We start from the raw sequence: 21199 nt of genomic DNA, 5'->3' as shown, positions 1-21199 counted from the left end.
AGCCGTATCAGACATATGTACAGGTACAGCTGTATCAAACATATGCACAGGTACAGCCGTATCAGACATATGTACAGGTACAGCTGTATCAAACATATGTACAGGTACAGCCATATCAGACATATGTACAGGTACAGCCGTATCAGATATACGTGCAGGTACAGCCGTATCAGACATATGTACAGGTACAGCCGTATCAGATATACGTACAGGTTCAGCCGTATCAGACATATGTGCAGGTACAGCCATATCAGACATATGCACAGGTACAGCCGTATCAGACATATGCACAGGTACAGCCGTATCAGACATACGTACAGGCACAAACCCTACCCCCCACCCCCCTGTATATGAGCCCCCCCCGCCCCCCCTGTGTGTGACCCACCCCACCCGTGTGTGACCCAGTGGATCGGATAAATTGCCAGTAACTATTTTGCAAAACTGAATGTGCAGCATCTAAATCAAGATGTCCAAATGTCACACACGTCCATGCCCGTGGGATTCCCACGGGTGACCCCACTAGTATATATATATATTGCATTCTAAAACAGGAGTGTCTGTCCGTCCATCCCGAAACTACTCCCTCAGTTCTGTGGAACGTTTTGGGGTGCCAGCAGATGTTGTAAGGTCGATAGGTTTCATAAATTCCTCAATAAAATTCTGATTTTGAAATTGACTCCATATGAAACTGCCCCAAATCCAGAAGTGAACAGATGATGACGGTTTGATAATATCTCAATACAATGGTGATTTAACACAGTATTTTGTTATAGTATTAATGTATGATTGGAATGAAAATAGAGATGTTGAGTTTAAATATGAATGAGGAAATGACGTGAGGGTTTCTACTTTTCTCACCATGACATTCGTGGATTCACCATATGCAGATTCGCCATTGACTGGGTAGAGCACCATTCAGACAGGGTACGTTTTTTTCTGCAAGTCATTCAAGAACCTGCTGTCCATGTCTGACGTTCGACTGAAGGTAGCACAGGAATGTGGAATTTATTGGTTCATCGTTTTCCATTCACCATTTTTTGCCCAAGTCATTCACGAACCGGCCGGCTATCCATGTCTGACATGCGATTGAAGGTGGCACATGAATGTGGAATTTATTGGTTCCATGGTTTAGCATTCACCTTTTCCTCATTGTTTGTTTGCCTTTGGCTTCCCACCTGTGGGTAGCATGTTCACCTATATATATATATATATATATATACAGTAAGTGGTTCATTATACAATATGTCTTATCTCGGGTATAGTGGGATAAAATATGGACCACGCAGAAATCCCCAGCTACAGATATAAGACATGAGTGACAGACTTTAGACTTTGGGCACTTTCATGGTTTCCTTTTTGCTTTAGTGAATCATCTCTGATCCTGTCGTTTAATAAGACATAAACTGACCTGTCTTATATATCTCAAGGCAAGTTGGGATGTGGAACGTGTGTGCTTAAGAGGTCCGTATTTTTAAAATTTTGTAGATTGTACTTCGTTTGTGCCTGATGGTGATAAATAACAATATTTTCAAACCATTGCACTATATCCTTGTCTTCCGTCGATGACACAGACTTGTTGATGTGACCAGGCCATGCCAGTTTAGCAATCTGTCATCCATATGCTTGCTTCCACTCGTGTGTGGATATTCTGCCTATGGAACGCACACGGGCCGTGGAGGCATACCTTGTGTGAAAATTCCATTTATCGTGGACTCTGTGTCTCTTCATTTATAATTTACATTTATTTATTTATTTTACATTTTATTTATTTTATTATATTATTTTATTGTATAATTAATTTTTATTATTCTATTTATTTAATTTACATTTATTTATTTTACATGTATCGTGTATCTCTTCTACCCTGGTTAATTCACCCCAAATCCACTTTTTTTTGGAAATACCGACTTTTTTCTTTCCTGGAAGTTCCAGCAGGGTCCATGTGTTTTATACTTCTCCCCCCCCCCCCCCCCCCACCTTTCCATGCCTTTTCCCTCCAAGCCCCCTCCCTTCCACAGATCTCCCGATGTCCCTGTTCTCTGCTGTTGTACTTGTGTGCTTCCCTCTCTCTCCCCATCTTGTCTCCCACTCCCTTTTTTGTCTGTTTTATGTGTCAGTTTGTTTTTTGTGATTGATGTTAGCTCTTTCATGAGCCTCGATCTTGTATACAGAAAAAACAAAAAGGTGATAGCTGTCATGAGACAGAGCGCTACAATTTCACAGGTCACTTTCTCTCCACCTGAAAAACAATGACAACAACAAGGCCTTTCTTATATAATGCAACTTTCACATTTTTAACTACCCTGGTTTTATTATATTACAAGAGCATCAAGGCATTAGGTGGTGTGAACAGAGGTGAAGATGGTAAAGTGATTTTGGTGGTGAAAGCTGGAGATTATCTCAAACCTGTTTTGAGAGCCAGACTGGGTGAGGTGGCAGAGCAAAAATACTCAAAGAATCCTTCTCTTGCTTTCCCACTCTCGATGCCCAAATATGGAAATGTTCTGCAGGCTGCCATCTGGGCTTTGGTCTCCTGGGGCATTTGAGGTGGAACGAGGGGGTTCCTGTTCAAGAGAACATTTCAGCCTTTTTCTGAGCACCCTGACCTGCCAAGGCCGGTGCCGTCACAGCTTGTGAAGGGAGCGCGGGTGGAGGGATAATGGCAATGAGGCTCCAATTTGGCACCGCTTTCACATCCGAGTTGGGGTCAGCCTGGAACTGTCTGGAACTGCAAAGTAAGAGGACTATTTCAGTTTGGACGACAGGCTAGTCAAGGTGGTGAGTGCAATGTTCAAAAAAAAAAAATAACCTGTGCGGAGCATAAGGAGGACATCAATGGATGTAATCCCAGGTGTGCTCGGCACTGGAATTCCTCTCCGATAGCTCAAGGCTGACAGTATGCAGATGATTATGCTATTAAAGGCCACCAGGTGCAAGTTTAACTCACTTAGAGCATCTAATGTGCCACTTTAGTGGAAACTTCACGGTTCCTGTTGATGAAATCAAAATGACAACTTTGTGATTCCCAGGATGGCGATGATCCGAAAACTCGCTCTCTTTACGCTGGCGCACGCTCTCTGTAGTTGTTGCCACACACAACGGGAAGTTGCAGGAGAAAAACCACGGTGTGGATGCAACATGGCTGTTGCCAAATCTCAGCTGGCCCTCCCCCCCCCCCTCCCCCCAAAAAGGAAATGACATTTTTGATAATCATAGAATTTGATGGCTTTTTGCCTGAATTGAATTACATGTTGTGAACGTAGCTCGTGAAATAAGCCACTTTACCGCTGTTTATGGCGATTTATGAAACTGCAGAACGTAAAGGCACATTTGATGGAAACGCTTTACCCTGGCCCAGGCCCAGCTGGCCGGAGCACCGTGCACCCGAGGAATGTTGTCGCTGCCACGTCCTTAAAGTGCGATTAGCAGATCTGCCTGGGCATAGCTGTGGTGAGCGGCAGCTATACTGGGGATCTGATCATTTCGGGGTACGAACTGTCTCAGCACAGCCAATGAGTCAGACAAGCGACTTCGACAGATTCTAAACACCATGAACCAACCACCTTTCGAGGCCATTTTCCCCCGCACAGCAGGGGTTGCCCTTTTTTGGGCACCGTGGTCCCCTTTTTTGAAGCAATGTTTTACGGCCGGATGCCCTTCCTGCCACCAATCTTGTTAGTCGCCTCTTGCGACACACAGGGAATTACTAGTGAACTGGTACTCAATTTGTGGACCTCGGAAGGATGACAGGCTGAGTCAACCCCCCTGGTGTTAATTCAGCGATCGACCGGGATTCGAACCCAGGATGCTAGGATCCCAAGCCGGCACCCTAACTGCTAAGCCAACGAACCCAGGATCCTAGGATCCCAAGCTGGCACCCTAACCGTTAAGCCAACGAACCCAGGATCCTAGGATCCCAAGCCGGCACCCTAACTGCTAAGCCAACGAACCCAGGATCCTAGGATCCCAAGCCGGCACCCTAACCGCTAAGCCAACGAACCCAGGATCCTAGGATCCCAAGCCGGTACCCTAACCGCTAAGCCAACGAACCCAGGATCCTTGGATCCCAAGCCGGCACCCTAACCGCTCAGCCAACGAACCCAGGATCCTAGTATCCCAAGCCGGCACCCTAACCGCTAAGCCTAGGAACCCAGGATCTTTGGATCCCAAGCCGGCACCCTAACCGCTAAGCCAACGAACCCAGGATCCTAGGATCCCAAGCCGGCACCGTAACCGCTAAGCCAACGAACCCAGGATCCTAGGATCCCAAGCCGGCACCCTAACCGCTAAGCCAACGAACCCAGGATCCTAGGATCCCAAGCCGGCACCCTAACCGCTAAGCCAACGAGCCCAGGATCCTAGGATCCCGAGCCGGCACCCTAACCGCTAAGCCAACGAACCCAGGATCCTAGGATCCCAAGCCGGCACCCTAACCGCTAAGCCAACGAACCCAGGATCCTAGGATCCCAAGCCGGCACCCTAACCGCTCAGCCAACGAACCCAGGATCCTAGGATCCCAAGCCGACACCCTAACCGCTAAGCCAACGAAGCCAGGATCCTAGGATCCCAAGCCGGTACCCTAACCGCTAAGCCAACGAACCCAGGATCCTTGGATCCCAAGCCGGCACCCTAACCGCTCAGCCAACGAACCCAGGATCCTAGTATCCCAAGCCGGTACCCTAACCGCTCAGCCAACGAACCCAGGATCCTAGTATCCCAAGCCGGCACCCTAACCACTAAGCCTAGGAACCCAGGATCTTTGGATCCCAAGCCGGCACCCTAACCGCTAAGCCAACGAACCCAGGATCCTAGGATCCGAAGCCGGCACCCTAACCGCTAAGCCAACGAACCCAGGATCCTAGGATCCCAAGCCGGCACCCTAACCGCTAAGCCAACGAACCCAGGATCCTAGGATCCCAAGCCGGCACCCTAACCGCTCAGCCAACGAACCCAGGATCCTAGGATCCCAGGCTGACACCCTAACCGCTAAGCCAACGAACCCAGGATCCTAGGATCCCAAGCCGGCACCCTAACCGCTCAGCCAACGAACCCAGAATCCTAGGGTCCCAAGCCGGCACCCTAACCGCTAAGCCAACGAACCCAGGATCCTAGGATCCCAAGCCGGCACCCTAACCGCTAAGCCAACGAACCCAGGATCCTAGGATCCCAAGCCGGCACCCTAACCGCTAAGCCAACGAACCCAGGATCCTAGGATCCCAAGCCGGAACCCTAACCGCTAAGCCAACGAACCCAGGATCCTAGGATCCCAAGCCGGAACCCTAACCGCTAAGACAACACCAGGCTTCCTAAACACAATGAACGAGGTTTATTTCATTTCTTGCAGTTACGTGATTAGGCGGTTTGGCATGTATGTATTGTGGTTTGGTGGTTTTGGGAAGGAGCGTTGGTTGTGTAAGCGAAGCATTGTGTGGTAAGGCCCGCGCGTTGGCAGGTGTGTTGTATCATAGTATGTGGCAAACTTGGTTTGTTCGTACACACAGTGGGTGTGTGTGGAGCTTGGGTTGGTTCAGTTCAGGAAGAACCTCGAAGGTTAAAACTCAGATTGCACATCGACGCCCACCAATGCCGGCCAGGTACCCAGGTATTGCCCCATTTGTGTACTGACACAGCCGAGCAAAATCCACCTCCAACCCCAATGTCTCGGAAGAAAGAGTGGTGAACGTGACAACAAAGTTCAACTTCTGCATTTCCTTTATTTATCCCTTGCTATTCCATGTTGTACAATGCCCTGGTTTAATGTACAAGGGCCGTCGAATGAAAGTTGCACTTTTTGTAATACCTGTAGATGTAATCCACTTATCATCTCCAATCTTGGCATATAGGTGACACCTGTACGCTGTGTGACTTTTGATGAGAAACGCCTGTAGTTATGCTGATGTGTACATTACTAGAACCTCGGTAATGGTGATGATGCACGTTCCCTTGAGTGGATGGAAAATCAGCAAATTTTGTGACTACATGGAGGGAATCTATTTTCCACAATCTATCGCACACTTGTGGACGGGTTCGGCGATGATGCGGATTGCAGAAAACCATGCACACCCGGTGAGCGGTTTCATTCAGATAGTGATAACAAACATCATAGTGTGATAGGCCTTGCATGGACTGCACACATACATCATACTAAAACTAGACCGGCACTCAGTCGAGAGAATACCTCCACCTGGTAGGCCATATCACTCAATGGTGAAGAATCACTGAAAAAAATTAAACTAGCTGGATCTGGATCTTTACCAAAATTGAGTCGATTCTTCCTTGTCACACACCAAACCTGTCCAACAAGTTTTGTCCAAATCCATCCATAACCTTTTGAGATATCCTGCTTTGTATCGTTTTTGGCCCCACCTCCCAATGGTGAAGAATCACTTAAAAAATTAAATAATTCTCATATCCAAATCCATATTCAGATCTTCACCAAAATCGAATCGAATCGTCCTTTTCAGACACCCAACCGGTCCACCAAGTGTCGTCCAAATCCATCCGTAACTTTTTGAGATATTCTGCTATGTATCGTTTTTGGCCCGATCTCCCAATGGTGAAGAATCACTAAAAAATTCTAGTAGCCGGATCGGAATCCGGATCTCCACCAAAATCGAATCGAATCGTCCTTGTCACATACGCTACATCTCTGCCAAATTTCGTCCGAATCCGTCCACAACTTTTTGAGATATTTTGTTCACAAACAAACGGACAAACAGACAAACGGACAGACAGGGGTGAAAACAAGCTCCATCCACCTTTGGTGGTGGCAAATGTATGTAGGTGTGTATCTATTTGTGTGTGTGGTGTGTATGTATGTATGTATGTGTGTATGTATATATGTATGTATGTGTGTATGTATGTGTGTAAGTATGTATGTATGTGTGTATGAATGAATGTGTGCGTGTGTGTATTGGTGTGTGTGTGTGTGTGTGTGTGTGCGTGCGTGCGTGTGTGTGTGAGTGTGTGTGTGTGTGTGTGTGTGTGTGTGTGTGTGTGTATCTATGTATGTATGCGTATATGCTTGTATTTATATATGTGCAGTACATATGTATGTATGTGTATGTATGTATGCGTGTATGCTTGTATTTATATATGTACAGTATGTATGTATATGCGTGTATGCTTGTATTTATATATGTGCAGTATGTATGTATGTATGCGTGTATGCTTTTATTTATATATGTACAGTATGTATGTATGTATGTGCATGTATGTATGCTTGTATTTATATATGTACAGTATGTATGTATGTATGTATGTGTATGTATGCATGCATGTATGCTTGTATTTATATATGTACAGTACGTATGTGTGTATGTATGTATGTGTGTGTGTATGTATGTGTGTGTGTATGTATGTGTGTATGTATGTATGTGTGTATGTATGTATGTGTGTGTATGTATGTATGTATGTATGTGTGTGTATGTATGTATGTATGTATGCATGTATGTGTGTATATATGTATGCATATATGTGTGTATGTATGTATTGTTATGTCTGGGGGTAGAGCAAAATCTAGAGCCAGGTAGATCTGAATAGGTAACATGCTTTGTCTGTCGCGATAGGGAATCTACCTGTAATAAGTTTTGTGTTTTAGTCTGGTTTGTCGGGTTAAGATATCTGCTTGTGAACATACCAGGATGTTCTAGTGTTAGATAGTTAGGGATTAAAGATAAACCCCTGTGCGTCACACCTGGTAATCAATCCTTTGTCCCTTATGGCAATGCACACCAACATAAACACTTAGACAGGCCCTTAGTACAACATTAAATAATTCCCTTCCCTGACAAGGACTTCGGAAGAGAACAGGCAAGAGGCCAGTTCGAGGCACCGCCGCATGGGCCGCAGCCAGCTACACCTCCAGCAGGCCGAGCAAAATAGAGTGCCACGACCTATCACCATGCTACGGGCCTGTGATTGGTCAGCACGGTAGGCGCGAACCTCCAGCCAACGAGTGCGGGAGGCGCGAAGCTAGGAGGTTCGGTGGAAGGTGCTGGGTGGTGGCGCGCCAAGGCTGACGTCACCGCCGAGGTTATATGAGGGCGTGCCGAACGACATTTTCGCTCTTGCACATCCAGTTCTCTCTTGCACAGCACGTCCCTCTGGCCCTCTTGCACGTCCAGCTCGAACCCTTGTGCTTCTGGCTGTCTCGGTGTGTTTGAAGCTCTTGCGGTCCTTCTTGGTCTTGAGAGGTCCTGGTTGGTCGTTGGCTCGCCATCTGCGTGGTGCTTGGAACGGTGCTCGGTGCTCCTGGAGCCCAGAGTGGTGCACAGACCTCGTGGGCGGTCGACGGGGAGCCTGGGGTGGGCGTTGGCTCGGGCCTTCGCGGTGCTGTGGTGCTGGAGCGAGGGACCTCGTGGTGTGCAGCGGAGCTTGGAGACGCAAGACGACAGGACAGATAAGGACACACCACATTCACAATTACATAACGAACGTTTTTCTTTTGGTAATTCCTTCCTGTGTCTCGTTTCTGAAGTGAGGTGTGTGGGATCCCAAGTTAGGCCCATTATTTGATAACCGTCACGTTTCATTGTTTCGGGTTCCGTGGAATAAATCTCTATTTTTGTACATTAAATCTTGTTCGTGAGTTCATTAATTTCCCTGCAGGATCGAAGCTGCCGTCGGTTCGCCTTCCACAGGTACGCACTTTTGCCACAGCCTCCACTTCCCTTCTTCCTCCCGCGTTTTATAGCCGAATCCGTGTTTGGTCGTCACCTCAAGTAAATCCGTTCTGGTCATCCGCGAGCCCTGGTCTTAACCGAAGGGCCCGCGTGACAACTGGTAGTCAGGGATGGGATTGAATCCTGTAGTAAACTGGTGTCAAGAGTGTGGAGAATTTGAACGCAAAATTTATTTTAGTCCGAGGCAATAAATTGTATAGTCGATTGGGCTTGCACGACACAATAGGTGCGTCATTAAATTTAATTTTATTCCTGTTGTAAGAGCCGCGCAGGAAAGTGACCTCCTTTACGGATGGAGGAGGTGGGCAATATGGAGGAAGGGAGAATGGAAGATGCGGGAAGCATTGGGAGTGAGTCGGAGGTAGCTGGGGTTGAGCATAGTGGTGGAACTTCCCCCGCCGCAGGGACGGCGCCGAACGATGACCAGGTCTTAATGAAATTTATGATGCAAATGAACGAGCAATTGAATAACAACATGAGGGAAATGAAGGATGGATTGGAAAATAAAATGGATGCCTATTATGAACGACTGAATAACAGCATTGATGCCCGGGGTGAACTGATCAAAATAATGAGTGATAGTTTGGAAGGAAAGGTAGAGGGAATGAACGAACGAAGTAGTGAACCAGGGAAGGAAACACAGGAGAAGCCAAGGGTGGCAGAATTTGAATCGGAATGGGGGGAAGCCAAATTGGGAATTGCAACGGGAATGGAAATTAAATTGAAACGGGAAGAATTCGTATTGAAAATAGAGGAGGGTATGACCCAGGCTGTCCGAATGGGGGAAAAGTTGGAGGATCGGATTGGTGCCACAAATGCCCGAATTGATGAAGTAAATGGAGACCTGGAAGGCTATCGGGGCAGGGTGAATGCCAGAATGCTGAACTGCTGTAGAGTAGTGAGGAATGGGGACTGCTCAGGCACCAGGGGGGCGAATTGGCCAAGGAGGTAAAAGAGTTGGAAACCCGCATAACAGAGCAGGAGCTGGGGTTAATTGAAAAACGCCTGTGGGGGCCGCAATTGGATAATGACGAACGGGTGAATGATTTGATGCAGGAGCGGCTGGAGACCTGGGACAGTCCCATGGAGGTAGGGGTTGACCGGGCCCAAAGGAGTTTGGGGAATGAGGTGTCGGTCCGAGGAGGAGGTTGTGGTGACCGAGGGGACCCTCACCGTACACTACGATTTGGTAACGGAGGCTCCAAAATTACAGAACCAGTTGGGGGAGTGTGTTGGCTCCGGGCTGGATTCGGACAGAGAGGGATCGGGAGATAGAGCCTCTGAAGATTTGGTCCCTGTAGGGAATTTGGAACAGCTACAGGGAGAGGGCAGAACAACCTGGAGAAGTTGTTACCTGTAGCTGTGGTTATTGGACACGTGGGGCCAAAATTGTTAAAAGGAGAAAGAAATTTATACTCAAATGGGAGGTTGATGTGGAGCAGCCTTGGTTGGAGTTGGTCCTCGGGTTGTGGAATGTGGACCAGGAGAGGCTAATGGTGATGGCCTCGGGCAAAAGTTGCCCCTTTCGAAATTTGGTAATGCCAGCCAGCTGGGGGGCTGTGCTGGCGAGATTTGGACGTGGGGTTCAGCCATGGGTGTCATGGTACGACCTGGGCCCCACGGGGGTCTGGTGGAGTGTGGCGTTCCTTGTCCGTCGGGGCGCCGCCCGAGCAGGTGGCTCGGGCCGACAGGGTCATCGGACCCTGGTGGGGGTTAAGACCTCCAGGGGGTCCGAGGTGGTTTCTCAAGCCTGGGATGGCATTTATTGAGGACCACTAGGGGGAGGTGTTGTGGGTCGCGCTTTGGTGGTGGCACCATGGACGGCAAACCTGGGCCTGATGTAGTGACTACCCAGGCATGCGGCCTGGCACCCTCTCCCTGAGACTCTGGGACAGCCGGCATGTGGTGACCTGCCATGCCGTGCTGGTATATGGATGCGGGTCGAACCGAATGGACAGGAATGAGACAGCCTGCCGGACAACCATTGGGGCATCTGTGGAACGTGATGGTGTGAGAGTGACCTTCCACAGATGGTCCGTTATGATTTATGGACTCTCGGTTTGGGAAGAGAGCCATGGGAGTGTTGAATCGGGAATTTGTAACGTGCCGAGTATATGGGCCATGCTCGGCTGGCATGTGTATGGCAAAGCATCTTTCTTTGGTGAGTTTAGTAAAATGTGAAAAATGTTTGGCATGGGTAATCTGAAGGTTAGATGTAAATTTAAGGGTGAATTTTGAAATGTCATGGTGGTCACTGACAGTTGTGACACCATTATTGATCCAGGTGTGTGGACCAAAGTGTTGGAGGCTGTGATAAAATTGACAGGGTAGCAGGACACAGCTTTCAACTGGTTGCGGGGGCGACTGTGCCGATATTTGGGACGTGGGATCATGGGGATGGAGTTGGGGGTCAACATGGTGCTATGGGTGTCCCGAGGTGTGTGGACCATGTCTTTTGGGTGGGTCTCCTGGTGGAGCATGGCTGTCGACTGGACCTTGGTGTGATCAAGTGTGGGTGGGCACTGGGGGATGAGGGTGGCGCAGGTGACGTGAGGGGAATGCCATGCACTGCGACCGTCTCCCCCAGGGCCGAGGATGTGCGTGCGGTAGTGTTTGTTGGCAGCAGGTGCTCACCACATTGGCCAGCTGGGGCTGGTGCAGCCGTGTTGCTCGCAGGGGGGCCGAAGGATGGATGGTGGGTCGCACCCTTATGGACACTCATGGGCCATGTTGACGTTTTGACTGCTCACCTTGTCCCGATGACCCTTGCACGGTGGAGTTGCGGAGCTGTCGTAGCCACAGGTAGTTGTTTAGAACAGTTCACCGTTGGATGCGGACCCACATACCTGCCAGTATAGTGGGGACAAAAGTGAAATTTGATGACAATTTGGTAGGCCCACTGATACATTTTGGGATTTTGTGGGTGGATGGCACTTTGGGTCTGAGCAACCTGCAACTACCTGCACTTGAGGTGAGTGTTGGATGTGTACTGTCCCAGGCTTCAGGACTTGCTATGTAAATTGGGGACATGTAATTTGGAGTTGGCAGGCGGGTGCGAGTGATGGCATGGCCGGTGAGGGGGATGGAATGGGTGCCACAGAGTCTTTTGGGTGGCGTTTGTGTTAGTGTTGTGGTGATGTGTTTTCATGTGGTAGTGAGAGTGGAGATATGGATGAGTGGTGATTATTGCTAAATGTGTTTTGGAATTGTATTGGTTAAATGTGAACTGGGGGATTTCACATGTAGCAGACCATGGCAACTTTTTGTAACACCTTTTGAACCATCTTCTCTGGAATTGTGCTGGAAAATTGAATGGCAGCGGGGGAGGAAATGTGTTTTGGGATCTTGTGGGTGGGGAAGGTGTGTGTGTCTGCAGGTACAGATCAGGCTCTGAGGAGCGATGCCTGCGGCCCCCCTCTGCGGCAATTACCCCTGGCAGCCAGTGGTATCTGGAAATTGGAGCTCGTCGGTGGAGGGTCTGGTTGGGCGCTCTGGGGTAAAGGAGACCCCCGGCGACCCGTGGAGCTGCGCAGCACCAGGAGCCAACGGAGCCTGGTGTGTGGAGACCCTCACCGGTGGGGTAACGGCGGAAAGGGCTGTTGGGCTGTAAACGGGGGGGGGGGGGGCGGGGAGGACGGGGGGGGCGGGGAGGGCGGGGGGGGGGCATTGAACTTGCAAGTCGGTTGACTTGTTTTGGGACTGCGGGCACCACAGCCTGAAGCGCCCCACCATCTTACTTGTGCGGTACCTCCCCGCTGCCTAGTTGAGGAATGCACACACACGTATATGACATCAATGCCATGGTCCTGCAGGGGGGTGGGTGTATGAAATATGTGCTTTGAAATGATTTTGTGTGCAAGGATTTTTGGAATGAGTATGAGTGGATAAGGGGTTTGTGTTGCATGGATGAGGGCGAAAACCACCGAGCCATGTCACTCACCTGTAACATCTGGACAGGGCCCGCAGAAATTTAGGGGTGCATTGGGATGGCCCCGCAGGTAAGGTTGTGTCTTGTGGCATCCACCGGGGGACGCGGTCTGTAGACCGGGGTATGTACAAATGTTTTATAGAGTTTTGAATTTTTCAATAAGGCTAAGGGTTGTGGTGAAGTAGATTTTGTGTGTTGTTTGTTTCCTCCCTCCGCAGGAACAACGAATATTTGAAATGTACATATTTGATTGCATGATTGTTAAGGGGATTAGCATGTTCAGCAGTATAGGTAGGAAGTCCGACCCACTTCCCACAGCCCTCCTGATTTATTTCATAGGCTAAGTAAGTGTGAGACAGTAAGTGTTAAGACTGGAATGGTAGCGCCTGCAGTGAACCGAGCAGGAGCTATGGTTCCAGGGGGGGTGCGGGGGGGGGGGGGGGTGGCTGTATTATGTCTGGGGTAGAGCAAAATTTAGAGCCAGGTAGATCTGAATAGGTAACATGCTTCGTCTTTCGCGATAGGGAATCTACCTTTAATAAGTTCTGTGTTTTAGTCCGTTTTGTCGGGTTAAGATGTCTGCTTGTGAACATACTAGGATGTTTGAGTGTTAGATAGTTAGGGATGAAAGATAAACCCCTGTGCGTCACACCTGGTAATCAAACCTTTGTCCCTTATGGCAAGGCACACCAACATAAACACTTAGACAGGCCCTTAGTACAAGATTAAATAATTCCCTTCCCTGACAAGGACTTCGGAAGAGAACAGGCAAGAGGCCAGTTCGGTGCACCGCCGCATGGGCCGCAGCCAGCTACACCTCCGGCAGGCTCAGCAAAATAGAGTTCCACGAGCTATCACCACGCTACCGGCCTGTGATTGGTCAGCGCGGTAGGCGCGAACCTCCAGCCAACGAGTGCGGGAGGCGCGAAGCTAGGAGGTTCGGTGGAAGGCGCTGGTTGGTGGCGTGCCAAGGCTGACGTCACCATCGAGGTTATATGAGGGCGCGCCGAACGACATTTTTGCTCTTGCACATCCAGTTCTCTCGCGCAGCACGTCCCTCTGGCCCTCTTGCACGTCCAGCTCGAACCCTTGTGCTTTCTGGCTGTCTCGGTGTGTTTGAAGCTCTTGCGGTCCTTCTTGGTCTTGAGAGGTCCTTGTGGTCGGCTCGCCATCTGCATGGTGCGTGGAGCGGTGCTCGGTGCTCCTGGAGCCCAGAGTAGTGCACGGACCTCGTGGGCGGTCGACGGGGAGCCTGGGGTGGGCGTTGGCTCGGGCCTTCGCGGTGCTGTCGTGCTGGAGCGAGGGACCTCGTGGTGTGCAGCGGAGCTTGGAGACGCAAGAGGACAGGACAGATAAGGACGCTCCACATTCACAATTACATAACGAACGTTTTTCTTTTGGTAATTCCTTCCTGTGTCTCGTTTCTGAAGTGAGGTGTGTGGGATCCCAAGTTAGGGCCATTATTTGATTACCATCGCGTTTCATTGTTTCGGGTTCCGTGGAATAAATCTCTATTTTTGTACATTAAATCTTGTTCGTGAGTTTATTAATTTCCCTGCAGGATCGAAGCTTCCGTCGGTTCGCCTTCCACAGGTACGCACTTTTGCCACAGCTTCCACTTCCCTTCTTCCTCCCGCGTTTTATAGCCGAAGCCGTGTTTGGTCGTCGCCTCAAGTAAATCCGTTCTGGTCATCCGCGAGCCCTGGTCTTAACCGAAGGGTCCGTGCAACAGTGTGTAGGTATGTATATGTATGCGTGTATGCTTGTATTTATATATGTACAGTGCGTATGTATGTATGTATGCTTGTATTTATAGATGTACAGTATGTATGTATGAATGTATGTAGTATGTCTGATCTTTATAGACTAGAAGATGGCTGGGCTAATCTCCCCCAAATCTTTATAGACCCCAAAATTTTGCATACGTGCATGAGGTACCCAGGGTCAGGTCATGGGTACAAAAGAATTACCCCCTAACCCTCCCCCTCGGTGAGAATGTACACATAGAACAGTGTCATCTATGTCCAATAACTTTGATGAGTGTGCAGCCAATCCCTGGTGGCTTTGCAAGTTTGTTTGTAAATATAACTACTACTACTACCATGTTTGTTGGTGTTGGGCTAGCGGCTAGGGTGCCGGCTTAGGATCCTTGGATCCTGGGTTCGAATCCCGGTCAATCGCTGAATTAACGCCAGGGGGGTTGACTCAGCCTGTCATCCTTCCGAGGTCGGCTAATTGAGTACCAGTTCACTGGTAATTCCCTGTTTGTCGTAAAAAGGCGACAAACAGGGTTGGCGTCAGGAAGGGCATCCGGCCGTAAAACATTGCTTCAAAAAGGGGACCAAAAAACAACAACAACCATGGTTCCCGAAAAAGGCCAACCCCTGCTTTGCGGGGAAAAATGGCCTCTAAAGGTGGTTTTACTACCACCACTACTGCTGCGAATACAACTACAACTACTACTACTAATACTACTGCATTAATGGCCCTAATATTTCCATCTTCTTGTTGGGTCATCTAGGGAAAGTTTTTAGCCCAAGTCTTTCACAAACTGACTGGCCAGGTCTGACGTTCGACTGAAGTTGATTTTAACAAGAGTTGGTACTTTGTTCAGGGTGCCGGCAATAACTCGCCTACTCTTTACTTACGAAAGACGCAGTGGGATCTTCAACGTACATCAGCAAATGCGAGCAGATGGGACACCCATCTTAACACACACCCAAACGGACGGCGAACTTCCAACAGTTTTTAGTCAGGTGAGGAATCAAACGCAGACTTTGAAGCTCAAATTGGCAGGTGCACTACCCCTGCACAATCCTGCCCTACAAGGTTTGCAAAGGTGTACAGTAGTTACACATTTCATACAAAAAATGGCGAAATTTTACAACAACTCCTCGTTAAGCAACATGTTTTGTACGGGAGATGTAAGCCGATGAACAAGTCACAACTAGTTCAGTAATACCAGGTGTGGGGTACCTCTGCCAGCTGCGTTCAAACTCTACCCGTGACCTGGAGTCACTGTGCCAGTGTGCTGAGTTCATTATATTTCACTGTTCTTCCTGATTAATTCCAGTGTCTCACAAAACGACAACATTTAAACCAAAACAACCATCCTTTTGTCCCCAGGGAGAGTCACTAATGCATTTCGTGTGCAGCCTGTGGCTGCTGGTTTGCATCATTGCTGGCAGCGTGGTTGTGCCACTGATGCAGTGCCCCCTGCTGTTTGGGGCAGCAATTTTGAATTTTGCCGTGGTGCCGGCGAATACTCACCTACTAGTCAGGTTCACTCTGTCAATAAATTATATTTCGTTCAAAATCATGGTAGATTAGCAAACCTATACATTTTTGGAAAGGTTATAGCATAAGGAAACTAAAAATCAATGTTTACATTTGGAGAGATACCTGTATGGCGGCCATTTTGGATTTTCAAAATGGCCACTGTAAAATACATATTTTGTTCTATTTCTGCCTCTAATTACCCTAAAAACTTTTTAAAATATACTAAACCTATATTTTCAGGGACAAGGAATCCAATGAAAGTATCAAATTAGTGCCATGGGGAATGGTAAGACACGAATCAAAGGTTTTGAATTGCAAAATACTGTCTTTATATTCGCGATAAGTTGCATAATCAAATACATGTTATCATTTTGTACAGGCAGTTAATAACATCAAAATGTGTCACAATAATTCATATCACCAAACATACACAGGCAGTCAGCAAAATCATCTATACACATGCAGTCGGTATAACTTCACATCTACACAGGCAGTCAATGACAAAATATACACAGGCAGTCAATGGCATCAAACATACACGATTACAGAATATGCCATTTAGAGTTCGTCATCACTGTCCTGTGTGTCGTATCCGACAATATAGTCCGCATCGTTTTCACAGTCCGTTCCACACAAGCAAAGGTCGGTCAAATTGATTGGCAAATCGAATTGGTCGAATGGTCGATCGAATCGAATTCGATGAATCGAATCGAATCGATCGAATTGGTCGAATGGTCGATCGAAGCGATTGGTCGAATGGTCGAATTGGTCGATTGGTCGAATTGGTCGAATCGAATTGGTCGGAATTGGCAAATGTAAACATTGATTTTCAGATTTTCCATGTAATAACGTTTCCAAAAATGTATAGGTTTGCTAATCTACCATGATTTTGAACGAAAAAACATAGTGAACCTGACTATACTCTTCACGAAGGGCCCACCGATATTGCCGACAGACTGGACGCCCGGCTTAACGTCCATCCGAGGGAAGGCACACTCATTGATGAATCACCCTGCCTCTGAAACACCAGGATGGCAGTTTATAGCTGGGTCTGGATTCAAACCCAGGCTAGACAGCTTGGAGGCGAGCGTGTGTACCTCTAGGCCAGTGGTGCACGACCCAAAATTTGAAATCACATTCGCCTTGCGTCCCAAATGGAACCGGTACATACGATAAAAAATTGTCGCAGAAAATGTTTTCTACGTGAAACCCACCCTCAAAAACCAGGATTTTGAGGGTGGGTTTGGGTCAGGACCTGGGTTTGGGAACCCTTGCTCTAGGCCATCCTGTCAGCCCCTCAGGGAGAGTCATATTTACGATTATCAGATGTGCCAGAATTCCACTTTTTGGCTTGAAAATTAGTCAAAATGCAATTCCATAATAGAGGATTTGTTTTCATTGACTCCATGTACCAATAGCATCTCGATGTCTTTTTGGGATGGTGTCATTTGACCCTTCATTTACCATCATAAGTAAAAAATAAATCCTGTAAAATGTTGGTATTCACCATTTGCATGGACTGAGATGTCCCAGAAGGTAGTTGAAGCAAGGAGCCGTTCACTGTTCATTAAGAGGGAGTAAGAATTATAGCTCCATCGGTAAACGAAGGAGTCATCCGATGTTATGCTTTAATTGTTATGCTTTAACAACGTGTTATCTATCTATAATTCCAGTAATCTCTGTGTGTGTGTCTGTGTGTGTGTGTGTGTGTGTGTGTGTGTGTGTGTGTGTGTGTGTGTGTGTGTGTGTGTTTTTGTCTGTGACCGCTGTTTCTCGACAACCACGGGTCCGATCTAATTGAAACTTGCCAGATATATTGCTGGGGACCTGAGGATGTGCCTTTTCAAGGTTTCATATTAATCGGAGAAGTAGTTACCGAGCTATGGCGATTTATTTACCAAACTAATCACAGAACAGGTTGCGGGGTAGGCCAGCCAATCACAGAACACGTTGTTGCGTAGGCGTGGCCGATGTGAGAGCGCGTGCGCGGATAGTAATTCGAGGCGTAGCGGGCGCCATTTGGAGGAGCTGGGAGGACTCAGTCGTGATAGAGTGAGCCTGAGTGAGTATATCAAGACAAGAACAAGATCTAGAAGGAGGTATGTACGGTGCGATTCATATAATATATTGTTTAGTTATCGTCGATGAGGAATTTGGGGTCGGAATGGGTGATCGGCCTGGGTGACTGGGTCTCGACTAGATGCTGGGCCGCACCAAGGAACGGGCACCCACGTACGGGCACGTCCTAGTTTTATAATAAACGTGTTATGCTTTAATTAATTTTATGCGCCGGAGGCATTATGTTTTTGGGTTGTCCGTCCGTCCTTCCGTCCATACGGGCTAAACTTCGTTTTTCTCAGCAACCATATGTCCGATGGAGACGAAACTTTCAGGGTAGGAGTGACGTCCATGCAGAATGTTTTTTATGATAATTGTGACGTCATAGGCCACGTGGTATGGCAGCCATCTTGGATTAAAAGAAAATAATTAAAAATATACATTTATTAATAGTTTTTGTGTGAGCATGTGCACGTACATGCTGAATTATTTAATTATTTTCACATTTTTTTTGCTCACTCACCTGTGGCATGACTGATTTATGCAGGATCTAGTCATTCACATACATCTGTAGAAACCCCTTAGGAAAGACCTGACAAATGGCTTCCGGATGCCAGCGAGAATACGTGCAACGGGGGCATGTCCTTTAATTTCACTTTCAACTTTTAATCCCAAGAATCCTGTTTGAATCGCGCCTGTTTCACTTGTTATCCCAGCAGACTGACCAGCCAGCAGGCCCTCGATGACGAAGAGGAGGCTGCGAGAGAGCGTCGTCGCCGTGCCAGGGAGGAAAGACTTCGCGCCCTGCAGGAGGATGGTGCTTCGCTCCCCTCCAAAGATCCCGAAACGCCGAGCAGCGATGTCGACCGGTAACGTCTTCCCTGATCCCAGACATCTGTATTTTGAATAACAAAAAAAGAACGCACCATAACGTCCCGGATCTCACAGTGACTATATTATGAATACGCTCGTCACATAATCATTGTGAAAATATATAAATAATCCTCACGAGTTGTGAAACCATGAAACAAAAACATGTTGCGAAAAAAAGGACGTCTGTAAGAAAAATGCTTCCATAAATGGTCTTGAGCCTTAAGACTAGGCCCAGGCTGCGCCGTCGGCAAAGAAACACCATTGATTTGCTCAGCTCGTTAATTTGTCATCATTTTAGATTTAGCACTTGTGTGGAACGTAGAACACTTTCACTGAGCATTAAAATACAGACGGAAACTGCTACTCTTTGGAAAGAGAGGAATGTAGATGCACAATTTCGTTCCCTCTTATGATTTTCTTGTGTCGGTGAAAGCTGGCGAAGCGGGGAACAGTATAAACATTCCCGTCTGGAGTCCGACTGCTGTAACACGACTACCAGGATTGTCTGTCTGATGATAAGACATCTCGGAGCTGGAATTTTGGCACATTCCACAAGATGTTTTTCTCCGCTCCGCATCAGCTCCCAATCTTTTATTCCCAAACTTGACATTTTCCTGCCCTGAGACTGAGATAACATGCCTCTTGGCGCCTGGGCTCCACTCCAGTGGCCTTGGTGGGCGCGGACTTCTGCTCGCGCGTTCACAATCGGATCCCGTGGGTGGAGACCGTAAGCAAATGTAACAAACGGCGTAAACGCAGAAGGTTAACGTCAATTGACGTTCATTTGAACCGGGGAGTTATCAGTTGTAACAAAGTGCATTCTGTTTGTCCCAATTGTCAACACAATGCGAATTTAATTTGGCGGTGCATCCCGGGCTATTAGCCGGTACGTAGTTCTGCACAAGGTGAAACATATTTCAGGAGGTGTTCTTAAATTACTATCACAAGTGAAAAGTAACAAGCATATATATATATATATTGTATACAAGATCGAGGCTCATGAAAGAGCTAACATTAATCACACAAAAAGCAAACCGACACATAAAACACAAAATAAGGGGAGCGGTAGACAAGATGGGGAGAGGGGGGGAAGGATACAAACACAACATTTGAGAGCAAGGACATCGAGAGAAATGTGGGAGGGGGCGGGGGGGGCTTGGGGGAGGTGGGAGAGGTATAAAACATATGAACACTGCAAGGACTCTGCGGTGAATTACCGGGGGTAGAAAAGATCAAGGTTTTGGATGGGGGAAGATAAGAGATGGTGGTGAACAGCTGTTTTAAAGACCTGGAGGGAGGAGTGGGATTGAAGGGAGTGGGGGAGTTGGTTCCAGAGGCGGGAGTAAAGGGGAATGAAAGAGTGAATGTGAGCAGAGAGCCTAGATTTTGACAGTTTAACCATAAGGGGGTTGCTGGCAGATCTTGTGCGACCTGTAGGAATATTTGAGGGACAGAGCACAGAGAGAGCTGGGGGAGCAAGGCCGGAGAGGAGTCGGTAGAAGACAGAAAGACCACCGACCTGCCTGCGGTGAGTGAGTGAAAGGCCCTCGGAGTTAGCTTCATTGCGGGAGATTCCAATGATTCTGAAAGCTTTGGCTTCAACAGCGTGAAGACGAGCTAGGTGTGAGGCAGGAGCACCGGCCCAGAGGGGAGAGCAGTATTCCATTGAGCTGCGGATGAAAGCCTTGTATGTGGTGAGGAGCTCAGGTGTGCCAAGGAAGGACTTCGCACGTCGGAGGATGCCCTGTCGGCGACTGGCTTTGGAGGCCAGCTTGGAAATATTGTATGATTTATTCGTTCGTATGGAACACAAAGCTGCGGGGTAGCATCATTGGCTGAGGATGTGGCTGTGCCACTGATGTAATTAATTCCCTCTGATAGTTCGGACAAGAATTTGTAATTTGTTTAAGATGCCAGCGATATCTCGCCTACTCTTCGTGAAGGACAACGTGGGATCTATAACATCCACAAACGAATTCTGGCAGACCGCTCACCCAGGTTAACGTCCATACAAGGGACGGTGCACACATTGATGGATCACCCTGCCTGTGAAACACTGGGATGACAGTTTATAGCTAGGTTGGGAATCGAACCCAGGCATTGACAGCTTAGAGTTGATTATGCTTTGGCAAGTTGCCAAGTTTCATCTTCTTACTATTAATTCACCAAATGTCCGTCCGTCCGTTCCCAGGTACCGCAAAAACGGCTGAACCGATCGCAACGAAATTTTGGGTGGGTAATCCTGGGACCCCCTGGAGTAAAATAGGCTATATTATTTTTCCAATTTTTCAAACAGGATGGAATAATATTTACCGATATGAACAGTGATGTGGCTTTTATTGAAATTCTACAAATACTGTTTAGATTTTGATGAGAA

The 21199-nt window shown here is 47.8% G+C and overlaps 1 protein-coding gene across 1 annotated transcript in view; it reads left to right on the top strand.

The window, feature by feature from the left end:
- CALD1 (caldesmon 1) overlaps nt 1-21199 on the top strand; it is a 130746-nt gene that overhangs the window by 68704 nt on the left and 40843 nt on the right. The window contains exon 3 of the mRNA XM_078783012.1: nt 18666-18818. Within this exon, the coding sequence (XP_078639138.1) occupies nt 18666-18818 (153 nt within the window). The remainder of the gene's footprint in view (nt 1-18665; nt 18819-21199) is intronic.

The sequence above is a fragment of the Myxine glutinosa genome, chromosome 8 (assembly GCF_964187855.1).
Source record: "Myxine glutinosa chromosome 8, kmMyxGlut1.1, whole genome shotgun sequence".
Lineage (NCBI taxonomy): Eukaryota > Metazoa > Chordata > Myxini > Myxiniformes > Myxinidae > Myxine > Myxine glutinosa.
Note: the sequence above shows the minus strand (reverse complement) of the source record. Positions and strands in the feature narration are given on the sequence as shown.